General features: G+C 38.0%; 1 protein-coding gene across 2 annotated transcripts in view; it reads right to left on the bottom strand.

Annotated features, from left to right (window-relative positions):
- The window catches only part of LOC129272142 (A disintegrin and metalloproteinase with thrombospondin motifs 6-like), a 58,696-nt gene extending 37,305 nt beyond the window's left edge, over positions 1–21,391 (bottom strand). Inside the window, exons 1-4 of one of the 2 annotated variants that reach the window (XM_064106365.1) lie at positions 21,062–21,391; positions 19,146–20,168; positions 14,641–15,068; positions 2,826–2,988 (exon numbers count right to left, since the gene is read on the bottom strand). In XM_064106365.1, coding sequence (XP_063962435.1) covers positions 2,826–2,988; positions 14,641–15,068; positions 19,146–19,242 — 688 coding nt within the window. In that variant the 5' untranslated portion in view covers positions 19,243–20,168; positions 21,062–21,391. Of the gene's footprint in view, positions 1–2,825; positions 2,989–14,640; positions 15,069–19,145; positions 20,207–21,061 lie in introns of both variants that reach the window. The other variant, XM_064106366.1, reaches the window with a different exon arrangement.
- Positions 21,392–22,232: the final 841 nt, after the last annotated feature.

Raw genomic sequence — 22,232 nt, 5'->3', positions numbered from 1 at the left:
AATTTGATCAAAATGACAGGTTGGACCAATGCCTAAAAAAAGACTATTGTCGAAATGTGGAAGCAGATCTTACAGCTATTTATAATTTGAACAATAATCAAGACAATATGTTGACGTCAATATGATTTTTTTTATCAAACTTTCATTCTACGCAGGGTAGAAACACAGAGTTTGAATTAAAAATAAACTGATTCAAGCCTTTTGAATATAGAAGCCCTATAGGGCATAAATTAGACCAACACATCAATGAAAAGAGCAGTAAAGATTCATCTACAGATAAAACATTTCTTACATCGTTTTAAAGACTATAAAATCAGTAAAAAAAAGGTTGAATGAAGTAATGCATGTTTTGGAGAGACCACAAAACACTGTGAATTGTGAAGTAAAGGACCTACAACTAGTACTTGTAAGCTAAATACTTAATTGGAGATAGGCATACAGCCTACAAGACCTATTTTTATTATTGATATTCAACAAAGTTTTACACTGGCAGTAAATCATGGGTTTCTATAACTTCAAATAATGACTTCATCATAACTCAGGTAACAATATCATGTAACCCAATCTTCAATAAAACAGAGAGTATACACTGAATAGAAATTTTCATGCCCGATGATTGTGAACAACAAAACTTACAATCTGAACCCATAGGATGACTAGGAATCAATCATTTTACATGCCGCATAATAAGACCAGAAGAATAGCATTGTTATTTGAGAACAATTTTTGAAATGATTCATTTTCGTTGTATGATCTACACCATGGATGGATGTTTTGAATACAAAAGAGTTTGCCATAGAGACCCTTTAACCAAGGGTAATGACATAGGCCTGTGTGTGCCTTGCCATCCATTAGGCCTGTACACCTTGGATCTACATTTGTAGGTATAGGCCTTCACAGCCACCAAAGCTCACTCTATGTACATTTACATGTAGCAGACATAAACTTTTCTGAAGGGAGGGCCTAACCAGTAAAATGCCAGTTTATTACCCAGAACTTTGTTTACCTTTCCCATGGATGCAAAAGGATCCATTCAAGAGATATATAGAACTTATAGAAGTCCAGTACAATTACAACTAATTAACGAGATGACTTAAAGCAATGTATTTCAGACACATCAAGCAACTAAAAGTTTGAATAAAGCATCATTTCAGAACTGGAGCGGTGGAATTAATGTGAGATTTAAAGAATAGTAAATCAGATGATGAGAGGCTTATCTAGCCTTAGGTGAGCTCTAATAATGTTAGGAAGCCTCCGGATTACTACATTCAATAACTACTATGAAGAACTCTTCACTGACAGGTCTTGTTGCTCTCATTGCTTCTTACAGCAGCCAGAGTCTATAGAAGTCATGGAGCCAGGCTGTGTAATTATCGTTCTTCATATTTACCAAGGATTAAAAGTGAAAGGCACTTGAAGCGCTAGCCTCTCTTTCTTGCCTCTGACTTACTTGTACTGGCAGGGGGTGCCTCCAGGAGGCCAAAAGTTCAGCTGAAGACTCAAGTGGTTTAAAAACAGACATGAATGACTAAATCCTTGCTTGCCCTTAGAAAGTTTTTTCCACATCCCCCTTTACAACCATAGTCAATTGACTCAATTCTGTCTCATGGATCATTATTTCTCTTCAGCTCAGTTTGATTCAGAAAAGAGTTCCAGAAAAAGAGTTTGTTATGACATCTTGCCTAAGTTATTAAAAATTCTTAACCGCCGAAAGAAGATATACCATAATGCCTACTAGGCATATGTCCACAACGTCCATCACATCATCACTGAGAATTAAATTCCAAGCCCTCTAATAAACAGAAACGATTTTGACCATATTTGTTGTTGTTGTTACTATTTTGGTATTTAGCAAAGCATTTGGAGAAGAAATGAAAGAGATAGATTTCACTTTTTCTTGAGTGTAAGCCTACTATTTATCCAAATGCCTGGACTATTTTTTTATATTGAGAACACTGTATAATATCAGCTGCACTCAACCCAATCGAATAGTGTTCATACATAATATTTCTAATCTGTATAGCCTCAACACTGAATCATCAACTGTAATATAACATCCCAGCGCAAAGTCTCGTAGGGCAGCACAGGCTAAGCCAGAGTGGTCCATAGTGGATGGGTGTTCTGCTGACGTGACAACATGTTCACATTGAATATCCTGTAAACATGGCAGACTTAATATCTAAAACATACTCCGAGCCTTGGCCATGTGTCTCGATCTCGTGGTTCTGATTATTACGAAAATTGAAACCTCATGTGGGAAGGGAATGGTGATTCATACCAAGTTACCCGGATCAAGTATGGAACGGAAATGAAGAACTACATTTGTCATAGATGTTTCTTGAGGAAGTGCCTACGCTTGTGGTAACATGGGGGCAGCCCTACTCAATAATTCTTGCGAATGCTGAAAAATGGAAATCTATGAAAATGTTCTGCTCTTAGCCAACCAACTAGCAGGGTTTCAGTGGCTTATATTAGCATGTAACTAGCGATTACTAGCGTGCTGGCCATGGACTTCTGTAGCTGGGGGAAAAGTTTGTTTTTGTTAAGTATGTGGCACACACATTTCAAAACAGTTCATATATGATTATCAAATATCACAATTTTTTTTTTATAATTGATTATTCAATACCGTTTTCTTTGAAAATCTTTATATTGAGGCCACAATTTACTAGGTCAACTCTTTTTGAACCAGTTTGTTATCCATAAGGACAATCTGACAAAAGTAATTGATAGCAAATAGATCCTAATTCCATAAGCTTCATAAAGCCATAGCTTTAAAAGAAGAGTTCAACCTAGATCTTGGCATGTCCTAGTATAAGACTTACTTTTAACTGAGCATGCCACCTTCTCCTCATCTGGTTCCTGCTGTTGAGGGGGCGATGAACGCTTGTAAATGACATGGGGATGCCCCTCACGCACATACTTTTTATAATGGTCCACAGGCTCCAACATAAACTCCTCTCCATCATGAGATCTGATATATCCATGCTACAAATGAAAAACAAAAGAAAAATATATGATGAATGTAAACTTATCAAGATATATTCAGTCTCTGCATCAAAACCCCCTTTGGTTGGTATTAGATGGCTGGCTCCACCTGTCACTTCTAGAATTGATTCCCCCAAAATAGTTAGCCTCTTCACTTCTTTCCAGTATATGAGTATTTTTATAATATTGGAGAGATTTTCCAACAGAGTTTTGAACATGTCATATTTCATATATTTTAAGGTCAAATGTGTTGATTTTTTAAGGGATCCTCATCTCATGATGCAGATAAAATTAGGCCCAAAGACAAAGTCATTTTCATTTCACAAGGCTTTTTGTGGGAAATATCGTCAATTTGAGGACTTCAAAATGTGGCATGCTCTAGCAGGGTTTACATGTGATGCATCTTATCAATATATTTCATATGTATTTTGTTCTCATTGTTGTAATTATGTTGCTACCATGTCAAGTATGCAGGAATTGCAAAAAAATGCACATACATTGTAACTAAAGGTTTCAAATTACTGATTTTCAAAAGTGGAACATGCGTTACTCGTGGTGTCCTCCTTGTTTTTTGGTAACAGGTTCCACAGCACAGCTAGAATATGGACTAGCAAATGAGATACCTTAGTAAAACTTCTTCAATTTGAAGAACTCCTTGAATAATGGATAAACAATGAGAAATTGCTTTCATAATCTACTAAATGTAATCAATCCTGGGTACTTGGTGTCCATCATAACACATGTTCTGCATCCATTTTGCAGGGGTCATATTTCTGTTGATTTTATAATCTGCAATAAATACCCATGTGCATAAATCTACATGTATAGTCAAAGGTCTATAAAAATAGATATATAAAATCAATCCAAAAATAGATTTTTTTAAATGTGGCAGCCATTTTCATTTTGGTGTCCACGTTTGGACACTGTGTAGCAAATGTTCAGTGCACTTTCAGAGGTAGGAGAAATCTGTGAAGAAATGAACACAGCCATGGTTAACTTGCAGGAACCACAAACTAAAAACTTGGGGATGTTGAGCTTTAGCATGGAGAAAATAAGCTAATTCTCCAACTCATGTAACATTTGTTATGGTGGACACCAAGCATAATTTATAAAAATGCCAATAGAAACCCATATACATACGAATAATTCAAAGTATGTTCATATCACTGGAGACCGCTTGAACTGCCTCCCCTGGTAATATGGATATCTCCTGAATGTTTATTGACAACTCATTTGTGTTCAGAGCATTTTATAAAGGAATTTATATTTTAAGTCTGTCACACTTTTCCCTCCCCATTATTTTAAAATTACTCTTTTGCTAACAACTAGCAGTTCCAACAATTTTCACCTTAACATAATATTAACAGTAGAATACCCTTAAAGCACAAGACTGAAAATTTATGTCATTTTTTAAAATGTGTTCCACAATCGGCTTCAGAAACCAAAACCCCATTTTCATCCATAACCAAGTACAAAATATGAAAATTACCATTTACATGGTCAGCCCCCCCCCCCCCCCCCCACACACACACACACACTTTTCATTCAAGAGGTCCAGTCTGTGAGTTATAATTGCATCAAATACAAAATAAGATAATATCTATTTTCTCAAACATTCTGCACAATTTTTAAACGACAGAATTAAACAAATAGCATCATGATTGTCGATTAAGATGGTAGCCAGTATTTAAAAAAAATCCAAGTGCACACAGTCATAGTTACCAAGAATGCTAACCCAGGGAGCTCCCTGGGTTACAAGAATGCAAGATACAGCATTTTCATTTATTTGAATGAAGAATAAAAGAACACTGTTAATCAAAGCCTTGCTCACAGCCTCGCAGGCATAAGTGTCGTGGCCGGGGATCTAAGACGAAGTTCGAACCCCGGCCCGGACTTTCAAGGAAACTGATGGTGAAACCCACAAGGGTTCATTACATGCCGCCGCACACAGAAAAATCAAGCCATAGAAGTCTTGGGTTGTGGTAACCCAGGGAACTTCTTTCCTTCTACCCCAGTCTCGATCGGCCATTTTGTTACGATTCATAACAAAAATGGCCGATCGAGATGGGGGTAGGAGAGAACTTTTCGTTTTTTTTAAGTTCCTGTCTGTGCCTCGATGTCAGGAAACTGCCACTCGTTAGACCTTCATCCACATAATCGTGGTAAGTGCATAATTTCTGTTTTCACAATTCATTTGGAGAAATATTTAGACCATAAATCACGCTAGTCCCGTGAAAATGGTCAAATACACGGTAAGCCCCTGGGGCCCGTTTCTCAACACACGGACAAGTTAGTCATATCTTTATCCACCAACCAGTTCCAATCTTACTAAACCTGTTTCTCGAAAGGCTTCCTAACTAGAATACCTTGATATCGATACTATCGGTAAAAAGAGCAGACGAGACGTAGCCTTAGTCACAAAATAGCATAATTTTCAAAAAGAAAAATTATGACAAAATTGCAAATATCATGATGAATTGGGAAATAAATCTTTTCAAAATAATAGCACAGGTGAATTATGCATCATACATACTTAGACCATGAAGACTGGAGCATTAAATTGCAGAGAAAATTAAATTATGAATAATTCATTTCATGTTGTCTGACGTAGAAGTAAGGCCAAGCATGGTAAAGAACAAACTCAAAATGCTGAAGACCTGTAAGGCAGCAGGACCTGATGGGTTTCACCCAAAAGTTCTGAGAGAAACAGCAGAAACGCTATGTGTACCCCTTACACTCATCTTCAGGAAGTCACTGAAAGAGGGTGTCCTCCCACAGGCATGGAAAGATGCCAACATAACACCCATTCACAAAAAAGGTAGCCGCAGTGCTGTAGAGAACTACAGACCAATCAGTCTAACTTCAGTCATTTGCAAGATTTTGGAATCAATCATACGAGATGCTGTTGTTAAGCACCTTGTTGAGAATGATGTCCTGCATGACTCCCAGCATGGATTTCTACCAAATAGATCATGTGTCACACAGCTGTTAGAAGTCATGGAGCTCTGGACGTCAACTCTTGATGAAGGACACAATGTGGATGCAATCTATCTTGACTTCAGTAAAGCTTTTGACTCCGTGCCTCACCAGCGGCTCATGAATAAACTTGAGTCATATGGTATTACAGGTTGTATCAAGAATTGGCTACATAGTTTCCTTTTAAGACGCAGACAAAGAGTTGCCCTTAATGGAAAAGTTTCTCGGTGGCTGCCTGTCCAAAGTGGAATTCCGCAGGGAAGTGTTCTCGGCCCCACCTTGTTTGTGATCTTTATCAATGACCTGCCTGAAGTTGTCGACAGCATTGTCAAGATTTATGCAGATGACACAAAACTATTTCGTGAAATCAAGCAAAGGAGTGACTGTGACCGACTTCAGGATGATCTAGATAAGCTGGTGGAGTGGTCAGAGAAATGGCAACTAAACTTCAATGCATCTAAGTGTAAGTCTCTACACATAGGAAAGCAGAGCGTACACTTTCAGTACCAGATTGATGACACTGTGCTTGAAAATGTCAGCGAAGAGAGAGACTTAGGAGTTATCATTGACTCTGACTTGAAGTTCCACTCCCATGTTGCAAGTGCCGTACTGAAAGCCAACCGTGTACTTGCTCTGATCAGGCGTACTTTCATTTATAGAGATAAAGATACCATTGTTAAATTGTACAAAGCATTGGTGAGACCTATTCTTGAGTATGGAAATGCTATTTGGCACCCAAGGTATGTCTGTGACCTTAAAGCCATTGAAAAAGTTCAGCGACGTGCGACCAAGTTGGTGCCATCATTGAAAGATCAAGACTACAGTAGAAGGCTTCGTTCCTTGAAGTTACCTTCCATTCAGTACAGAATGCGAAGAGGGGATATGATACAGACGTACAAGATCATCAATGGCATTGATGATTTGAACAAGGAGATGTTCTTTACATCTGCATCAACTCAGACAACACGTGGACATCTATGCAAATTGTATGTGAAGAGAAGCAGACTGGATGTTAGAAAAAATACTTTCAGTGCCAGAGTTGTAAATGACTGGAACTCCTTGCCGGCAGAGATAGTTACTACATCAACGTTGAACAGATTCAAGTCACAGTTAGACAAGTTTTGGTCTGCAGTGCAATATACTCACCCTTGGGAATAGTAACTCTGGCACAGCACACAGGCACACGTTATTTTAATAGTTAGATGGAGATAGCAACAGTGATAGACCTGGAAACACGACTGCATAAGTAATTGCATTTTTCCAGTAGATCCGGTAATAAAGGTAATAAAGATGACTAAAAAATCACTTGTGGACGTTGAGATGGGTACCCCCCGGGATACCCAATTTTAATAGTTTACGAAAGTAAACCATAACGGTTTTCTTTGTAAAATGATGATAATTATACGGCCTTTACGATTCCAAACGTTATCAAAATATAGTTTAACGAAACATTTTTAATCATTGATACCGAAAGATACGATATTGGACAAATTATATGCATAAATTAGAGATAGAATTCATCCAACTGTTAATAGGGGTCTGAAAACAACAAATATGAGTTCAGTTATGGATGGCCTGACGTGGTAGAATCTTTATCGATTAAATCATTTTACTATTTCAAAATGAATGGTTTTGTGGCGTTTACGAACAGTTTTTATAGTTTCTTTGTATTACAATTATCATTGAATGCCTTAACCCACTTGTTTTGTGATGTAATTTCAACCTCTATGATTGATTACGTAAGATTATAATTTTAAAATTTCTAGGCACTTTCGCATGTCATAGTCTACCCACGTGATGCCACTACGTCATTAAGAAAGAAGTTATGACAGGTTCGGAGCTGTCATAAATATTTAGTGAGGTTGTTGTACCCGATCTTGGTAAAGAGGGCTTCGTGAAACGGTTAGCGGACAAGTAGCTCACTATCTCCGATTTAGTCAAGAAGTTAGACTTATGACGGTGTTGAGAAACGGGCCCCTGGGCTCCGGCCCGCGCAGCGGGCCGGAGCTCCCTGGGTTAGGGTTGTGGACGCTAGAAGTGGCGTTAAAAATCCACTGCCAAACGCGGTTCTGTGTGCGAGGTTAGTATACTAATTACTATGATACTAACGTCGCACTAGTGTGAGTGGGTGAAACCATTCCGATCACGCCATATACGATTATTGTCAGCGATCCCATTGGAAAGACAACACAAAATGGAACTCGTGGGACTAAACAGAACTATAAATTGTTTCAGTCGCCACTATCAGAAGCAAACAATTTTAGATCTTATGTTTAAATTCAGAATCTTGACATGATACTACAAACACAGTTACCTGATTATCATTTTGTAATATTTGAATTAGACACTAGATGAACACCAAAAGTAGATAGTCCCATGAACCATTCGTCGTCGCACGCAGGTTAACCAAACTCAACGAATGCAAATATCGCGACAGGTGCGTGCGCAGCAGACAGCGAGCACCAATAAGCAAAGGCTTTTGATATCTTTGTTGGCATGGTGAATAACTTTCGACCAATGGGTGAAGTTGTACTGTGTACCTCAGTCTGAGTTGTGTGTTCATGATGTTTGCGTGCAGTGCAGCTTTTCATCGGAGTTATCTAAATGTTTTGTCGATTAGCGGTCGGTCTGTTTATAAACATGGAAGAAAACGAATGGGTGATTCCCCCCTTTCTCCTATTCATATCATTTGAATAATAAATTATCCAACATTCTTCGGCTGAGGTTACCTACATGAACATGACCTAAAGCTTTCATATTACATTCTTGTCAAGTTTTCTCGTTTAACTCCAACCCAACTCCAATCATCTGACGAAAGGTACTAATAATAGTTTGCTTCTATAAATCACAATCCAATTCCCCTTTTATGTATTTCCTACTATTCAGATACACACATCATAAATCGTCATAAATAGATAGCCTACTTTCACATTATTAAGAAATCGCAATTAAAAAAATGTTACGGATCATAATGTATGAAATATTATCATAAGAGCTTCTGCTAACTGTGACGCAGAGTGAGCTTGATTTACGGAGCCAATGCGGATGTTCTTATTACATTATTCAGAATATTCATCATTTTCATATTCACTTGTCTGCAACAATCAGGCTAGAAATTAATAGCATAAATAAATATAAAAGTAAAATTAAAATGTCGACAGTCTCAATATTCTGCGGCACTTCCTGATAACCTGATATATTTTCAACTGATTATAATTTTAGCTGAACACATAATAAATTCGTTCTTCTACCTTGAGAAACATACTAAAATTCTTTCTCAATAAAGGGGTTTTTACATGAGAATATAATAACGCTTGAATTTTTTAAAATAATTTGATCAGTTCCTTTTTCTGTCATCCTTAATTCTTTCCCTAACCCTCCAGCTAGGAATAGTGTTGTCTTTCGCAGAAACAGGGGACCCGCGGTTCGGAAAAAGATATAATTTTAATTCCTGTTTACGTCATTTTATGTTTTATTTAGTCCAATCAGTTCGGCTTGATAATGATATCTTAGACAGTAGTCAACAAATGGGTTGGGGTCACGTGTCTGTCTCAGTTACCAGTCTGTCATGATGTTTATCACATAATCAAAGCATTAGGCACAAACCTTGCCTCGAATTTCAGCCCATGCAGCCCAAGATTCTCGACGTAAATGCAGTGAAGTGATTCCTTCGCAATGACAGATTATTTTGGCCAAATTTAGTTTAGTCTGGATTTCAAATAATCATCCTCGACGTCAAGTTCGATAAACTTTATCAGCTTTCAACAACATTATTTATACTTCAAAGAAAGACACCATCTTTGCTTCATCGTCTACAAACATTTATCTCCTGCGAATTGTGCGCCGATCATTCACTAGTCACAAAAAATCGGAATGAATGAAAGTGTTAAAACTTCAAACAGGAATGGATTAATTCGCGATTGCCCATATTGATAGCAGATACTATCATGATTAACGATAAATATAATACAAAAGATGGTTTAAAAATTCACGCCGATACACAAACCATCCATTTTTCTATACCTTTTCCAATTTCCAAAGCATCCACCCCCAAGCAATGCGGAGAAAATGGGGGGGGGGGGGGGGGGAGGTATGAAGAAATAAAAAAATGGTCGCATAAATTATTACACTCATTATAGAGTCAGGCAATAAGCAATCAAGAGATCCCCGAAGTGAAAGGGAAATTGTAAAGTTTAGATTTCCACCCCTGGAAATTGAATTGTCCGATAATTATTGGAGGCACGTGACGGCAGGCAGCCAATTAAAAATCATCCCGAGGGAGATTGGTAATAAATCTATTTTCTGTCAATGTTCACGTATGATATCCTGAATGCATATCACTTTCAAACCAATCATCTTCCTACCTTTAAAAGGTATGTGATGGCAATGCAGTCCCACGAATAAAAAGTTAACCACAGGTAAAGAGAGAGAGAGAGAGATTTCTAAAGGCGAAGCACAATTATTTTCATAATCATTTTTCCTTCTTTCCTTGAAACGCTACGACGGTAGAACGGTATATCTTTATAAAAATAATTGACGATGATGAAAAAAAATTATCACTATTTAGAATAATGTTATTATCCAGACAGAAATATCATATCGTACACTGTGTTTTCTTGAAGACCCAATATTTAAATACTTGGAAGATTACTTTTTGTCTGCACATGGAAAGTGTGGGAACTGCAAACTTTTGATCGGGATTAATCAGCTCATAAATTATGTGAATTATGTTTTTGGCATGGGGAGCGATTATCACTGGAGCTAAATTATGCCATAAAATCATCCTAGTAATCATGATATTGGTAATTGCTAGCATTTTTTTAAGGAATGAAAGGGGATCATAAGATCATTCCTCAATAGTTTTCGACATCCAACGAGCTCTAATCAAGAACCGGGAACGGTTTTGAAAGGGGGGGGGTGCTGACCATGTAAGATATCACAGTTAGATGGCAATTTGTACGTTTTGTACATACGTTTATTTAAATAAGTGTGAGGTGAGCCCTGGTTCAATACCGTCTGTACACCTTCCATGAAAATTGATAGAGAAAGAAACTATGCCTTAATAACATTCTTGATAATGCCAATCTTTCCACCTTCTGCTTCGTTCAATTTCCCGTTCAGGCTTCAGCAGATACTTTTTTCATTCAACTGGAAAATGTCATTAGGAAATCGTAAACTTCAAATGATCCTTTTATTACAATCCCAAGTGGAAATTCAATGTCAATAATTATGGTTATTACTGTCCTCTTTGGCATATCATAATTCGATTCTCATGGTAACCATGGTTACTATGGTAAACATGGCATAGAGACTTTTGGGTAATCGTTTCATTTTTTTTTTCTTTTCTCTAGTCTTCTGGACACATGAAAAAGTGCATAACAACCGCAAGTTTAATTCACTTTAGACCACATCAGAACTCTGAATGTCTCTATGGAAGATATTATAACCATGGAAATACAAAATTAATGTTTTAACTGTAAAAAGACAAAAGACCATGGTTTGATCCGGGTTTAAAAGAAAGGCGGACGTCACATCCAGGGTCCCGTATTAGGAAAATGAAACCTTTGGAACACGAAAGCTTGTGTGAAAACAGAAAAATCAAAGAAACAGATCAACAAAGGTTTGAGAAAAATCGGATAAATAATGAGAAAGTTATGAGCATTTGAAGATCACTAATGCTATGGAGATCCTCTCATTGGCAATGCGATAAGGATGTGTGATGTCACTTGTGAACAACTCTCCCATGACTTTAGTAATACTGCCTCTTTTATCACATCTATCAGTAGATCATGTATTCTTTCTTTAGGAGGGCATGTAATGCAGATTTTCAAAGAATATATTATGGATAAAGAGTTTGTATCATCATAAGAAAGAACAAAAGGAGACATTTTGGGGGTATTTTATAGTCCATCAAAGGAAAAGTTGTTCACATGTGACATCACACATCTGTGTCGCATTGCCAACAGGAGAGTTTCCATAGCGTTAGTGATTGCAAAATTTAAATGCTCGTAACTTTCTCATTATTTGTCTGATTTTTCTCAAACTTTTTTTGTTATTCTTTGATTTTTCTGTTTCCACACAAGCCCACTTGTTCCAAAGGTTTCATTTCCCTTTAAGGTGTGTGATTATGAAAGAACCACTCTGATTGGGTCCTGATCAGTGTTTTGAACAAAGTTTGCATGCAACGATGATCTTGGTTATGTTGGTTGGTCATTTGTATTTAAGGATTGGTTGCAAACCTTTATGTTACGGCGCTCAGGATGTACTAGAGTACCTTGGTATAATCACGAACTTTTAAATGATGGTATTACCACAATAGCTAGGTTCCTCGGAGAGGAACTAAAGCCGTTCGTACCCTGGAAGATTAATGCTGCAGTAATAATTTTCTGGCACTGGCAATTGGGTAAGCGATGGCTAGAGTGAGCAAAATGAAATTACACTGAAATCTTTCCAAGTTTCACTGCAATACAATATAATTTAACTGAATTTGCTCAAGTCTTTGGCAAATAAATCATGTTTACGAAGCCATTTGGTTTAATGTAAGAATGTGAGCATAGCGCCCCTCCTCACTCTACCTGCCGAAACCGTTTGAAGTTTGATTCATTGTGACCTGGATTTGTAGCATGGTTCAATCTGATCACGGAAGCAGTTCTTATTTCATCTGGGTCATCAGAGCCCTGTCTGACACGGATTCAAATCAAACTTAAATTGATATCAAATCATATCTATTGACTACACAAAGTAAGCCCAATCACAAATTGTATCCGATTGGAATATATCGCAACTCTTTGTAACACTGGCGGATCCACGGGGGGGGGGGGGTATATCCGGCTCGTATACCCCCCTTGAGAGGCATAATTAAAATTTGTAATCTAAAAATGCCGTAAAAACACAACTGTGCCCCCCCCCCCCCCACCCCGTTTGAAAGTGAGGACTTTTTGGGGGTAAGACCTGGCTCCGGAGTCGAGAATTGCATTCAAAACTAAAATTCTACCTGAAAAGGAGCTTTGCCATAAAAAGCCTTTCTAGACTGTTTGCAAAAGGTCCGAATGGAACCAAAGCTCCCAACTTGAGTCCCAAGTCCAAACCATTTCCTTTTTCACAAAATCACATTTTTTCTTCTATTTCTGTTCTTTTTTTTTGGCCCACTTATGCCAGAAAGTTATGCATTAAACTGCAAACTTGCGTTGGGTTCAGAAGAATAGTGATGTAGGTTCTATAATTAGAAGTAACGGTTTCACTATTATTCGTTGCTCAGATGAATTATTAGCCGAAGATTGATTGCGGTATGTAAAGCCTTTGAGCTTTGATTGTGTCAAACATTATATTATTTGTTACAGCCTGAAGACGGCTGAGTTTACAACTTCGTTTCGTTTCATTCTCATTTCTCATGTTTTATCTTAAACGCACTTTATTACGTGAATGAATGGAAATGAAATGAAAATACTTCTTGTGTTTGACGCTACAGCGACAGACACACCAATGAAAGAGATTTCAAACTGATCGATGGTGTGCCATTGGAAATGGTTTATTTCCAGTTCGTCTAATGCCAGTTCGTCCAATTGCAAACTCGTCTACTATCATTTGGTCTAACATCAGTTCGTCCACTATCCACATGGTCTAATTGCCAATCGTTTACTCACTATTTCGTCTAACAACATGTTGGTCCAATAGCCATTTATTTAGTGCATATAGCATTTGGTCTAATTGGACTAAGTGTTAATTGTGCAAAATGAATGAAAAGTAATGGATATTAGATCAACTGGTAATGAGACGAAATGGTCTGAGACGAAATGGTCATAGACGAAATGGCGATTAGACGAAGGGATGATCGGACCAAATTAGACGAAATGTTGATGGACGGAATTGCATTAGACTAAATGAAGTAAGACCATGTGAACAGTGGACGTGTTGGCAATAGACAAATTTGCAATTTACAATTAGAAATATCGTTATAGCTTTGATCGGTCTGGAGTCAGTTTAGTAGGTATGACTGCTGCTTGAACGGTGGATTGGAATGAAGGTGCAGTAAATGATGGGGTCCGTCTCAATTGATGTTGGAATTTATCCTGTTGACACACGGCACACAGAAAATCGGACTGTTCATATTTGAGAAAGACCGGATTTTGTTTATTCGGGCGTATTTACAACCGGGGGTCTCTGACCGGCTTGAAACTTTATAAGCCTGCAGAGACGGTTCCCCGTGTATACTATCAAACCCGTACCTTTCATGATTATCAAAAATTCATTTTCTGCTGAAAAGGTTGTCATGTTCAGATGAAAACTTGCACGAAGAAAGGTTAGATAAAATGCGTTAAATAATCAAATGCTGGTTATCTAATGTAGATATCAATACATCGGGCAGCGGTATCGTTCCCTTTGACATAATATGTGTTCCATTCTCCCACAGATCCAAAGTATGAGTGTGTGTGTGTGTGGGGGGGTGATGATGAGCGGCCATGAGAAAATGTAATCTTGGCTCATGCTCTTCATCTTCACCTTATACATAAATACTCAAGGCTTTTGTTTTCTCTCTTAATATTGTTTTCCTGTAGAAGTCAACTCACTAACTTTTTTACACATCTTATGATTCTCATCTTATTAACATCTTCTCCTAAATTCTCATCATCTCGTCAACATGGTAAACCTCTGTTTATGAAATAGGTCAATACTTACTAATCCACGGCAATTGCTGATCGCTACACTTGATTTCCTATGACCCACGATATGGCCATGATAGTGACACACGTCGACGTTCCGATGTCGCCTCTCGACCCCCGTCGAGTTCAAATATTCGACAACGAACGCTTTGGAAGTGAGTCTATGATTCAGCGTTAAGTTCAAGTGAAATTCATTCCCGTATGCGGAGAGTTTGTAGTTCATTCGACCATGGTGAGGAACGTAGTGGTGTGGTCGACCGTCGTCGTCGGCCACGCGCGACGATGACGACGATGTGTGTTCTTGCTCGACATCGTTCTCACTAGGAGCATGCCTTCGAGTCCTTTTCCTGCTGTTTATGACATCGAAAGATAAGAATTCCCCCCTGTGATCAACAAGTGTTGGGATTATGATTTCGTGATCGCCTACGCGTCTTTGAAGTTCATCTGTGTTTATCCCAAGTTAATCCCATGTAATGATATACCGATGAAACATTCCAAGAAAACATTTCATCAAAATAACAAAGCCCAACGTCGACGTCGAAATCATCGAGAGTTGGCATCCCCATCAAGGTAATCGAAGAGAGCATCCATTGATTCCCAGAAACATAACGGATTCCACAACCACATCAGCGATGGGTCGACAACAGTTTAGTAGATCCAAGGTCAGGCATCACCATATCCATAGCATCATCGGTAGTCGATTTCATAATAAAAAAGGAAAACAAAAATGAGGAAAATATGTTAAAATATGAACACTACTCAGTTCTATAGACTCATGGACATAAATATATTATTTGGCGGACTCTGCTCACACTTACATGAATTAATCATGTTTAAGCTGATGATAAGGGTTATTGGGACATACTTATCCACTACAATCATGCTCAGATACATTGATTTGTTTACACACGTGCTTCATTGTTTTGTTTTTTTGGAATTCAATAACATTATAGTTAAAAGCCATATAACCTCAAAAAAGTGGACATAATTACATTCATAGACGAAGTAATCTATACAAATGAGGGGATGTCGTTATAATAATCTGAGTATTACAAACTCCCAAAGGTCGAGACTTGGACATGTCTACTTTGGAATTAGTCATTGCAAGCCATAAAATTTTAGCAACAACTTGCAAAAATGAAAAATCGATAGTTTCTTTACAAACTGTGGGCTAAAAAGCTTAATGTGACAGATTTTGTATAGGACAAAGAGACAAAAAACACCGAAAAGGTTATGAAAAGGACAGATTATTGCAATATGAAATATCGAAATTCCGCATCGTTCGCAAAGCAATTTATCCATGGAAACATCCCGACCTCTCAGTTGGCGACGACAAGACAACTCGAAGCTTTACAACTCACATTTAAGCTTTAAATTACTCTTAAATCAAGGGGAACTTTTTTTCTGTGTAGAAGCGGTAACTTGTCCTCTTCAACAACCCAAGTAACCTTATTCCATGGTTATTTTTGTGGGCATTGTCGGAGCCAGACATTTGTTAGAGTTTGTTGGGTATCGATATCGGCTAGGAAGGTGTTTGGGGGATAACAATCCCGGGTCGGCTTTTCACAATACGTGTGGCAACAATGCTTTCTATTGACGAGAAATTTCACGGAGACGGAGCCGAGTACAATGGCAGAAAATCGCTTTGATATTCATAGCGGCCTCCGATGAATATTATCTGATATTAAAGGTAAGCAACTTGGTGCAAGATCAATTATTCACATGGCTGCCAATGCAAGGATCATGAATATTGCTTGATATTACTGCACCCATGGACGAGGCCCATGACTGCCTGGCTGTTGGGATTCGTTTATATCTCCATGTAGGTATGGTCACCGTGGTGACGTCATCTGGCGGGTGGGGGAATGGCGGGGGGGGGGGGGGTGGTAGGAGTGAAGGACCCTGGAAGGGTAGGTAGACATTGGTCAAGTATAAAATTAAATGGAACATTCATCCTGTCATCAAGTTGGTTTTCATTTAAAAAAAAAAAAATATGAGAAAAACATCAGGGAATAACACGTCGTCTCTATTTTTACTCTATCATTTTCTCACTTTTGTTATGACACATAGGAGCAACCTATCCAATACATGTTTTATGCTTACATGTAAACCAACTTGAATTCAGGGCTTATCGTTAACATATTGTTTTTTTTTAGAAAATTAATTTAAAATATGTTTTAAGAATTCCTGAATATGACAGGCCCAGCACTCCCCCCCCCCCCCCCAATGCGGAAATTCCGATAAAATAGAGAAAGTTAATTGCACTTTTCACTTGTGTTATTAGTGGGGTCGCAAAAATAGTCCAATACAATCAGCATAGAATTTGCATGGCGTCATTACATGGATCTATAAAATTCATAAAACAAGTTACAACAAGTGTGGGAGAAAATTTTGCAGTGAAACGGTCTAACGGGAAAGTCTCTTTGGCCAAACTTTCTATAATTTCTGCACTATCATTTGGCGGTACTTTTCCAATAAAGATGCGACAGGGCGATTTATCTGCCTTTTCTTAAACACCATCTCTCCGCGATCGTCCATCATTTACAAAAGGGAAAACCTTAGAACTCTCAGTTTTACCAGGTTTTACGATCGCCGTTTGAAAGGGATGGGATAATTCAAAGCACAAGAAAGGGCAGGTACCGTTTCTTCATTCACCCTCGCCCTTCTCACCAATCCCTTGTCGGGTTTATTTCTTTACATCGGTTTCTTCTTCTTTTTTCCCCTTTATACCGAAATAAACGCCTTAGAGTATAGATGGGAGATGCAGGGTATTGATAATGTGCATGCCCTATGACTAAGAAAGGAAGAAAAGGTAAAAAGAGCGGACTATGAATAGCGATGAGAGGTGAAAAGGTTGAGTGCAGTAGACGGTGATAATCAGGAGTATATATTCTGTGCTATATACCAGTTTGCGGGTTTATAATTACAGCTATCTTATTGCGTTATTCAACGGTGTACTATTAATGCTATATCTTCGAACCTTTTGGTAAAAGCACGTATCCATATTGTTATAAACTCAATATCGGCATCCGTTTACCTCACCAAACCCATAATAAAATGACGCTATACTGTCTGTCATACGAACGTCACAAAATGTTTGTCCAATTGTTACGTAATCTATATATCGTCATCCTGCGATGATGGAATTGAATATATAACTGACAAATTAGTAAGAGCATTGTGCGTCAGTCCTAAAATACAGGTGTGCTCATTATGTGAATTTGAGTTAAAGGCCTTTATTATAAAACAGGTGGGATTGTTTTAAAGAAAAAACTATGAAAAACTTAAAATTAGTTCTCCAGGTTCACAAAAGAAGTGTATCGCCTTGTATATATATTCAGACCATCTTTTACACCAAAATAAACACTTTATCAACAAAGGGAAAGGTGTTTGGAAATTGTAGAGGTAGAGTATTACACGGGGTCAGGCAGGGGGCATGGTTACCAAAGTTCGCGACGCAATCACGGAACGTAAATCATGAAGAAATATATCGAGGGGTTGCGGACGGGGCATGCGAATATTCAGACTATTTTCCATTATTTTGTTCCAAATATGTAATATTGTAATTGCAACACTTTGTCGCTTTGAGACCATCAATCTCGTCTATACATCGCAAGTTACAAGTTACAACTCATTTTGATGCAGTGAATGATCGTAAAATTAGTACATCGAATCATGACATCACTATCATTACAAATTCTACACCTCTTCGATATTGTTTGATAACAACTTGGTGTAAAATTGACGTATTGGTGTTACCCCACGGTGTTATAGTAACGTTCCCAGGTAACGTTCTTGTAGATGGAATCCATTAATGCCATCTAGAAGTCATCGTTGCAAAGAACGATTTGAAAGTACAACTGAAACTTTTTTGGGGAAAAATATAGAATTCCACTTACAAAGTCATTAGATAAATTCAACAAATTATGGAAAATATAACTTTCTATCATAACTATGATATCCTCTGCGATATGAATCGGCAATCAGTGATTCATGTATACAAATTTCTAGATTTGATTGCAGGAATAGATCTTCCTTAAAAACCATGGCGAATGCTGTCAAAGAAAGCACCTGGCTTAAATATATAAAATCATATTTCATGGTGACATAAAAGAGAAGTCTTATTAACCAAGGAATTGTTATGGAGACAATTCCCTTCATAAACTCGCTTTCCCCTCAACAGTATTAAACCATCGACCTATAGGTTCACGATTAAACCGACATCAGTCATCACATTAGAAACATAGAAATGGGCCTACATTATTGATTATCGATATAAGTCTTAGCCAAGGTGAGATTTAGGCTTAACTCCCAACTGTAGGCATATATATGTGTTGTGTATGTGAATGGATCGATCTAGGTCAATCTTTCAGATGCCAGTTTATTCGAATCACCTACATGTCTCCCGAAAATTAGCACAGATCTGTTAGAATGTCTTTGTGCTATAAAACAACATTTATCAGCAATGTTGTAAAATTTACTCTCATTATAATCATGATAACTTTCTCTGAAGTTTCTTACCGTGATAGTGAGGGGGTGGGATAATTCGTCCACTCAGACATTGAGTCAGTATACCTAGCAGACAGCCGAGGATCAAGGCAAAGTCCGTTATATCCATTGCGTTTTGGCTATACTGTGTACATCATCAGTAGAATACAATCATACACGTGTTGTGTTGCATCGGCATATACCTGTTTGAACAGTATGTAAAGGGTAGAGTCCCTCTGAAGTTAAGGTTTCAATGTAATGTACTGCAAAAGACGTTATAGATTTAAGGGTACAGTTACTCTGTAAGTTTTGGCGGGACGCATACGTCCCATACATTTAATTTGGAGTGCATTCATCCAATCAATCAGTCAATCCATATAAATTGTTATGGGAATGAAAAAGCTGGATGGTTTTAACATATTCAGCTCACTTTAACCCTATCCGGGTTGTAAGTAGTCTCGATGTTGATTTCACCCGGATCTCCTTGGCAGCTGGAGGTCTCGGTCGTCAGGTCACTTGTCTCTCCCCTTTACGCTATATTTCCCAAAACATCTTCCGTCCTCGCCGGCCTAGTAGCAAGACTGAACGGTCAGCAAATTGACCCACGATGGCAACTTCTCACCACTATAAAATATACGATTCTTCTGTGTTCCGCAAACCAAGGACACAACCTAATTTTACATTGATCCACTATTCCCGTGTGCCTCTTCCTTCAGCTAATGGTGAAGGAAATTTGGCGTTCCGATTTTCCAATATGTTGCCTGAGTAATTTGTCTTGCTGAGCTTATTTCCACATTTAAATCCTGGGTCTGCTCAGGTTCGGTCTATCCCCGATGGCTTTGAGCAACGATGTGGCACACTCACTAATGCTAGGCACACGAACCTTGGCAAAAGTTGATACAGAGATTCAATACTGCTGCTGAACTTGCGTACATTCAATACTCGAAGAACTCAATGTGAGGAGTCTCCACCATGAAGTTATCTGGCTGTGTTGTGTTCGTTGTCTTGCTTGTCCGAGGTAAAACAACAATTCAGATCCGCTCTTCTCTCCTAAATCTGTACACACAAAAAAAGACAGGAAGATGATTCCAAGCCTTAAACCGTATGAAAGAGATGGACACAAAAAACAGAGAAAGACGATGGGTGAGAGTTTGATAATAAGGGGGGGGGGCAGAGAGTGGGAAAGTGGAGAAAGAACGATATATACAATAAAAGCAAACGTCATCGTTATTACATGTTCAATTCGTCAATATTATGATCAGCTTACTTTTTTATCAGAGTTAGAATTTTGTATACGCGTGTATTTAGCGGTAACATATACTTTTTAAAAGTTTCGTGGATAGAAAGCATGCAGGGTAGCTTGAGGGAGAAGTTCGCACGTCTTTGATCACTCGTGTGGACGATTGATGGTGATTAAAGGTCACAAAGCAGACTCCATAAATGTCATTACGGTGAGAATGAACCTCGAAAGCCCTTGGCAACTTACGCTTTGGGGAAATGGTAATAATATCATCTCTTCTAGAATGACTATTGTATTGCAACGAGCGGCCGAGTAGATTCCGAACTTTGATGCATGGATTTCATTGTCGAGTGCTTTCTTATTTCATCACTAAACAAACAGAAATATAATAATAATTGCAGACAATTACTGCTTCTAATGAGAGGGTTACTCATGAACCGTACAGTGATCGAGTAATACTAATAGTCAAATCAGCTTCCATAGGTTACCATAAGTTCAAGCTTTCACTATCATGGCTTTGGCAATACAAATTATATGAATTATTGTTACCATATGCGTAATGCTTAATGAGAGAAACACACGAAGCAATTCATTACAATATCCCATTAAAAAGTCTACTAGTAGCAAACAAAAATAGTCAAAACCTAAATTGCAGTGAATAAATCAATTCATAGTCACTTAGTTCATGATAAATTACCCGTTCACTTACCTCGTAAATATATATTTACTCTGTCTGGTTATTTCCGTTAATGTGTTGCAAATGAATTAACACCAATACAAAGTCCAAGTTCACGAAGTGAGAGATCAAAGCAGAGTAAAAAAAAAATGATTCTAGACTTCAACCAAGGTAATACAGTCCTGAGCTTTCCAAAATCCACCTGTTAGTTCAAAGAGCTAAGTGTATGTGTGCTCACCCTGTTGAGAGTAAATATACACCTATTCTTGTGATTGTGTTCCCTGTAAATGAACACCTATACCGACTCTCCAACGTCCTTCCCTCGATAGATTCAACACGCTGAATGAGAAAATTTTTCGGAAACACCGTGCCTAATCCTGCAGATTTCACCGAGTTGGCCGCTGAGGGCGCATGCCAATTGAGACCGAGATTATTTTCTCCTCAGCAGATTGAAGACAAGCATTGTCATGATTGTATTCGAGTTGTGGAGGAATGAAAGACCTCTCACTTTATGTTAGGGGTTGTTTCTCACTTATTTCAATCATAACCATCAAGGGAACTAGCGTACGAACTAGGGTTAGTTGTCTGGACCCCACCACGCCCCCCCCCCCAAAAAAAAAAGAAGATAAATAGATAAAAGGTAAAATTTTGTTTTGTCTTTCATTGTTTTATTTTTAGTCCTATTCAGTTATTATGGAAGGCGATCGGAGTTTTTTTTTAATTCTGCTCCTTTGCTTGCGAGTAACTCCGTCTTCTTCTAAAATGAGAATCCAGCCTTGGTAATACAATGGTTTTGTGTTAAAGGAGAAAAATGCGAAAAACAGACAAAAAAAAGTTTAAAGATAATTTTTAACTCTTTCGCTTCGTCGTCGTGACTCGCATTTGTACATCAGTTTAACTATTATCTTATTAAAAAGTTCATTTGACTAACACATTTTACCTGAACTCGGGTTTCCATTTCCATTATTTCCTTCATTTTAAAAAAGATAATTTTCTGCTTTTTGCTGTCGCATAATACCGCCTCGAATAGGTTTTACCACCTCTTATAAGATTCTGAATACAATAGACTGATTACAGAAATGATAGAGATGAAATTGATGAGAGTAACTAGGCCAGTGGAGCATGATTTTCAATGTTTTCAGTATCATTAATCATGTCGCTCTATTTAATGTTCGACAGCCGGGTATCTCTGAGACACACAGGC

This window comes from Lytechinus pictus, chromosome 11 (genome assembly GCF_037042905.1).
Source record: "Lytechinus pictus isolate F3 Inbred chromosome 11, Lp3.0, whole genome shotgun sequence".
NCBI lineage: Eukaryota > Metazoa > Echinodermata > Echinoidea > Temnopleuroida > Toxopneustidae > Lytechinus > Lytechinus pictus.
The sequence above is the reverse complement of the archived record's forward strand: the minus strand, read 5'-3'. Positions and strand labels throughout refer to the sequence as shown.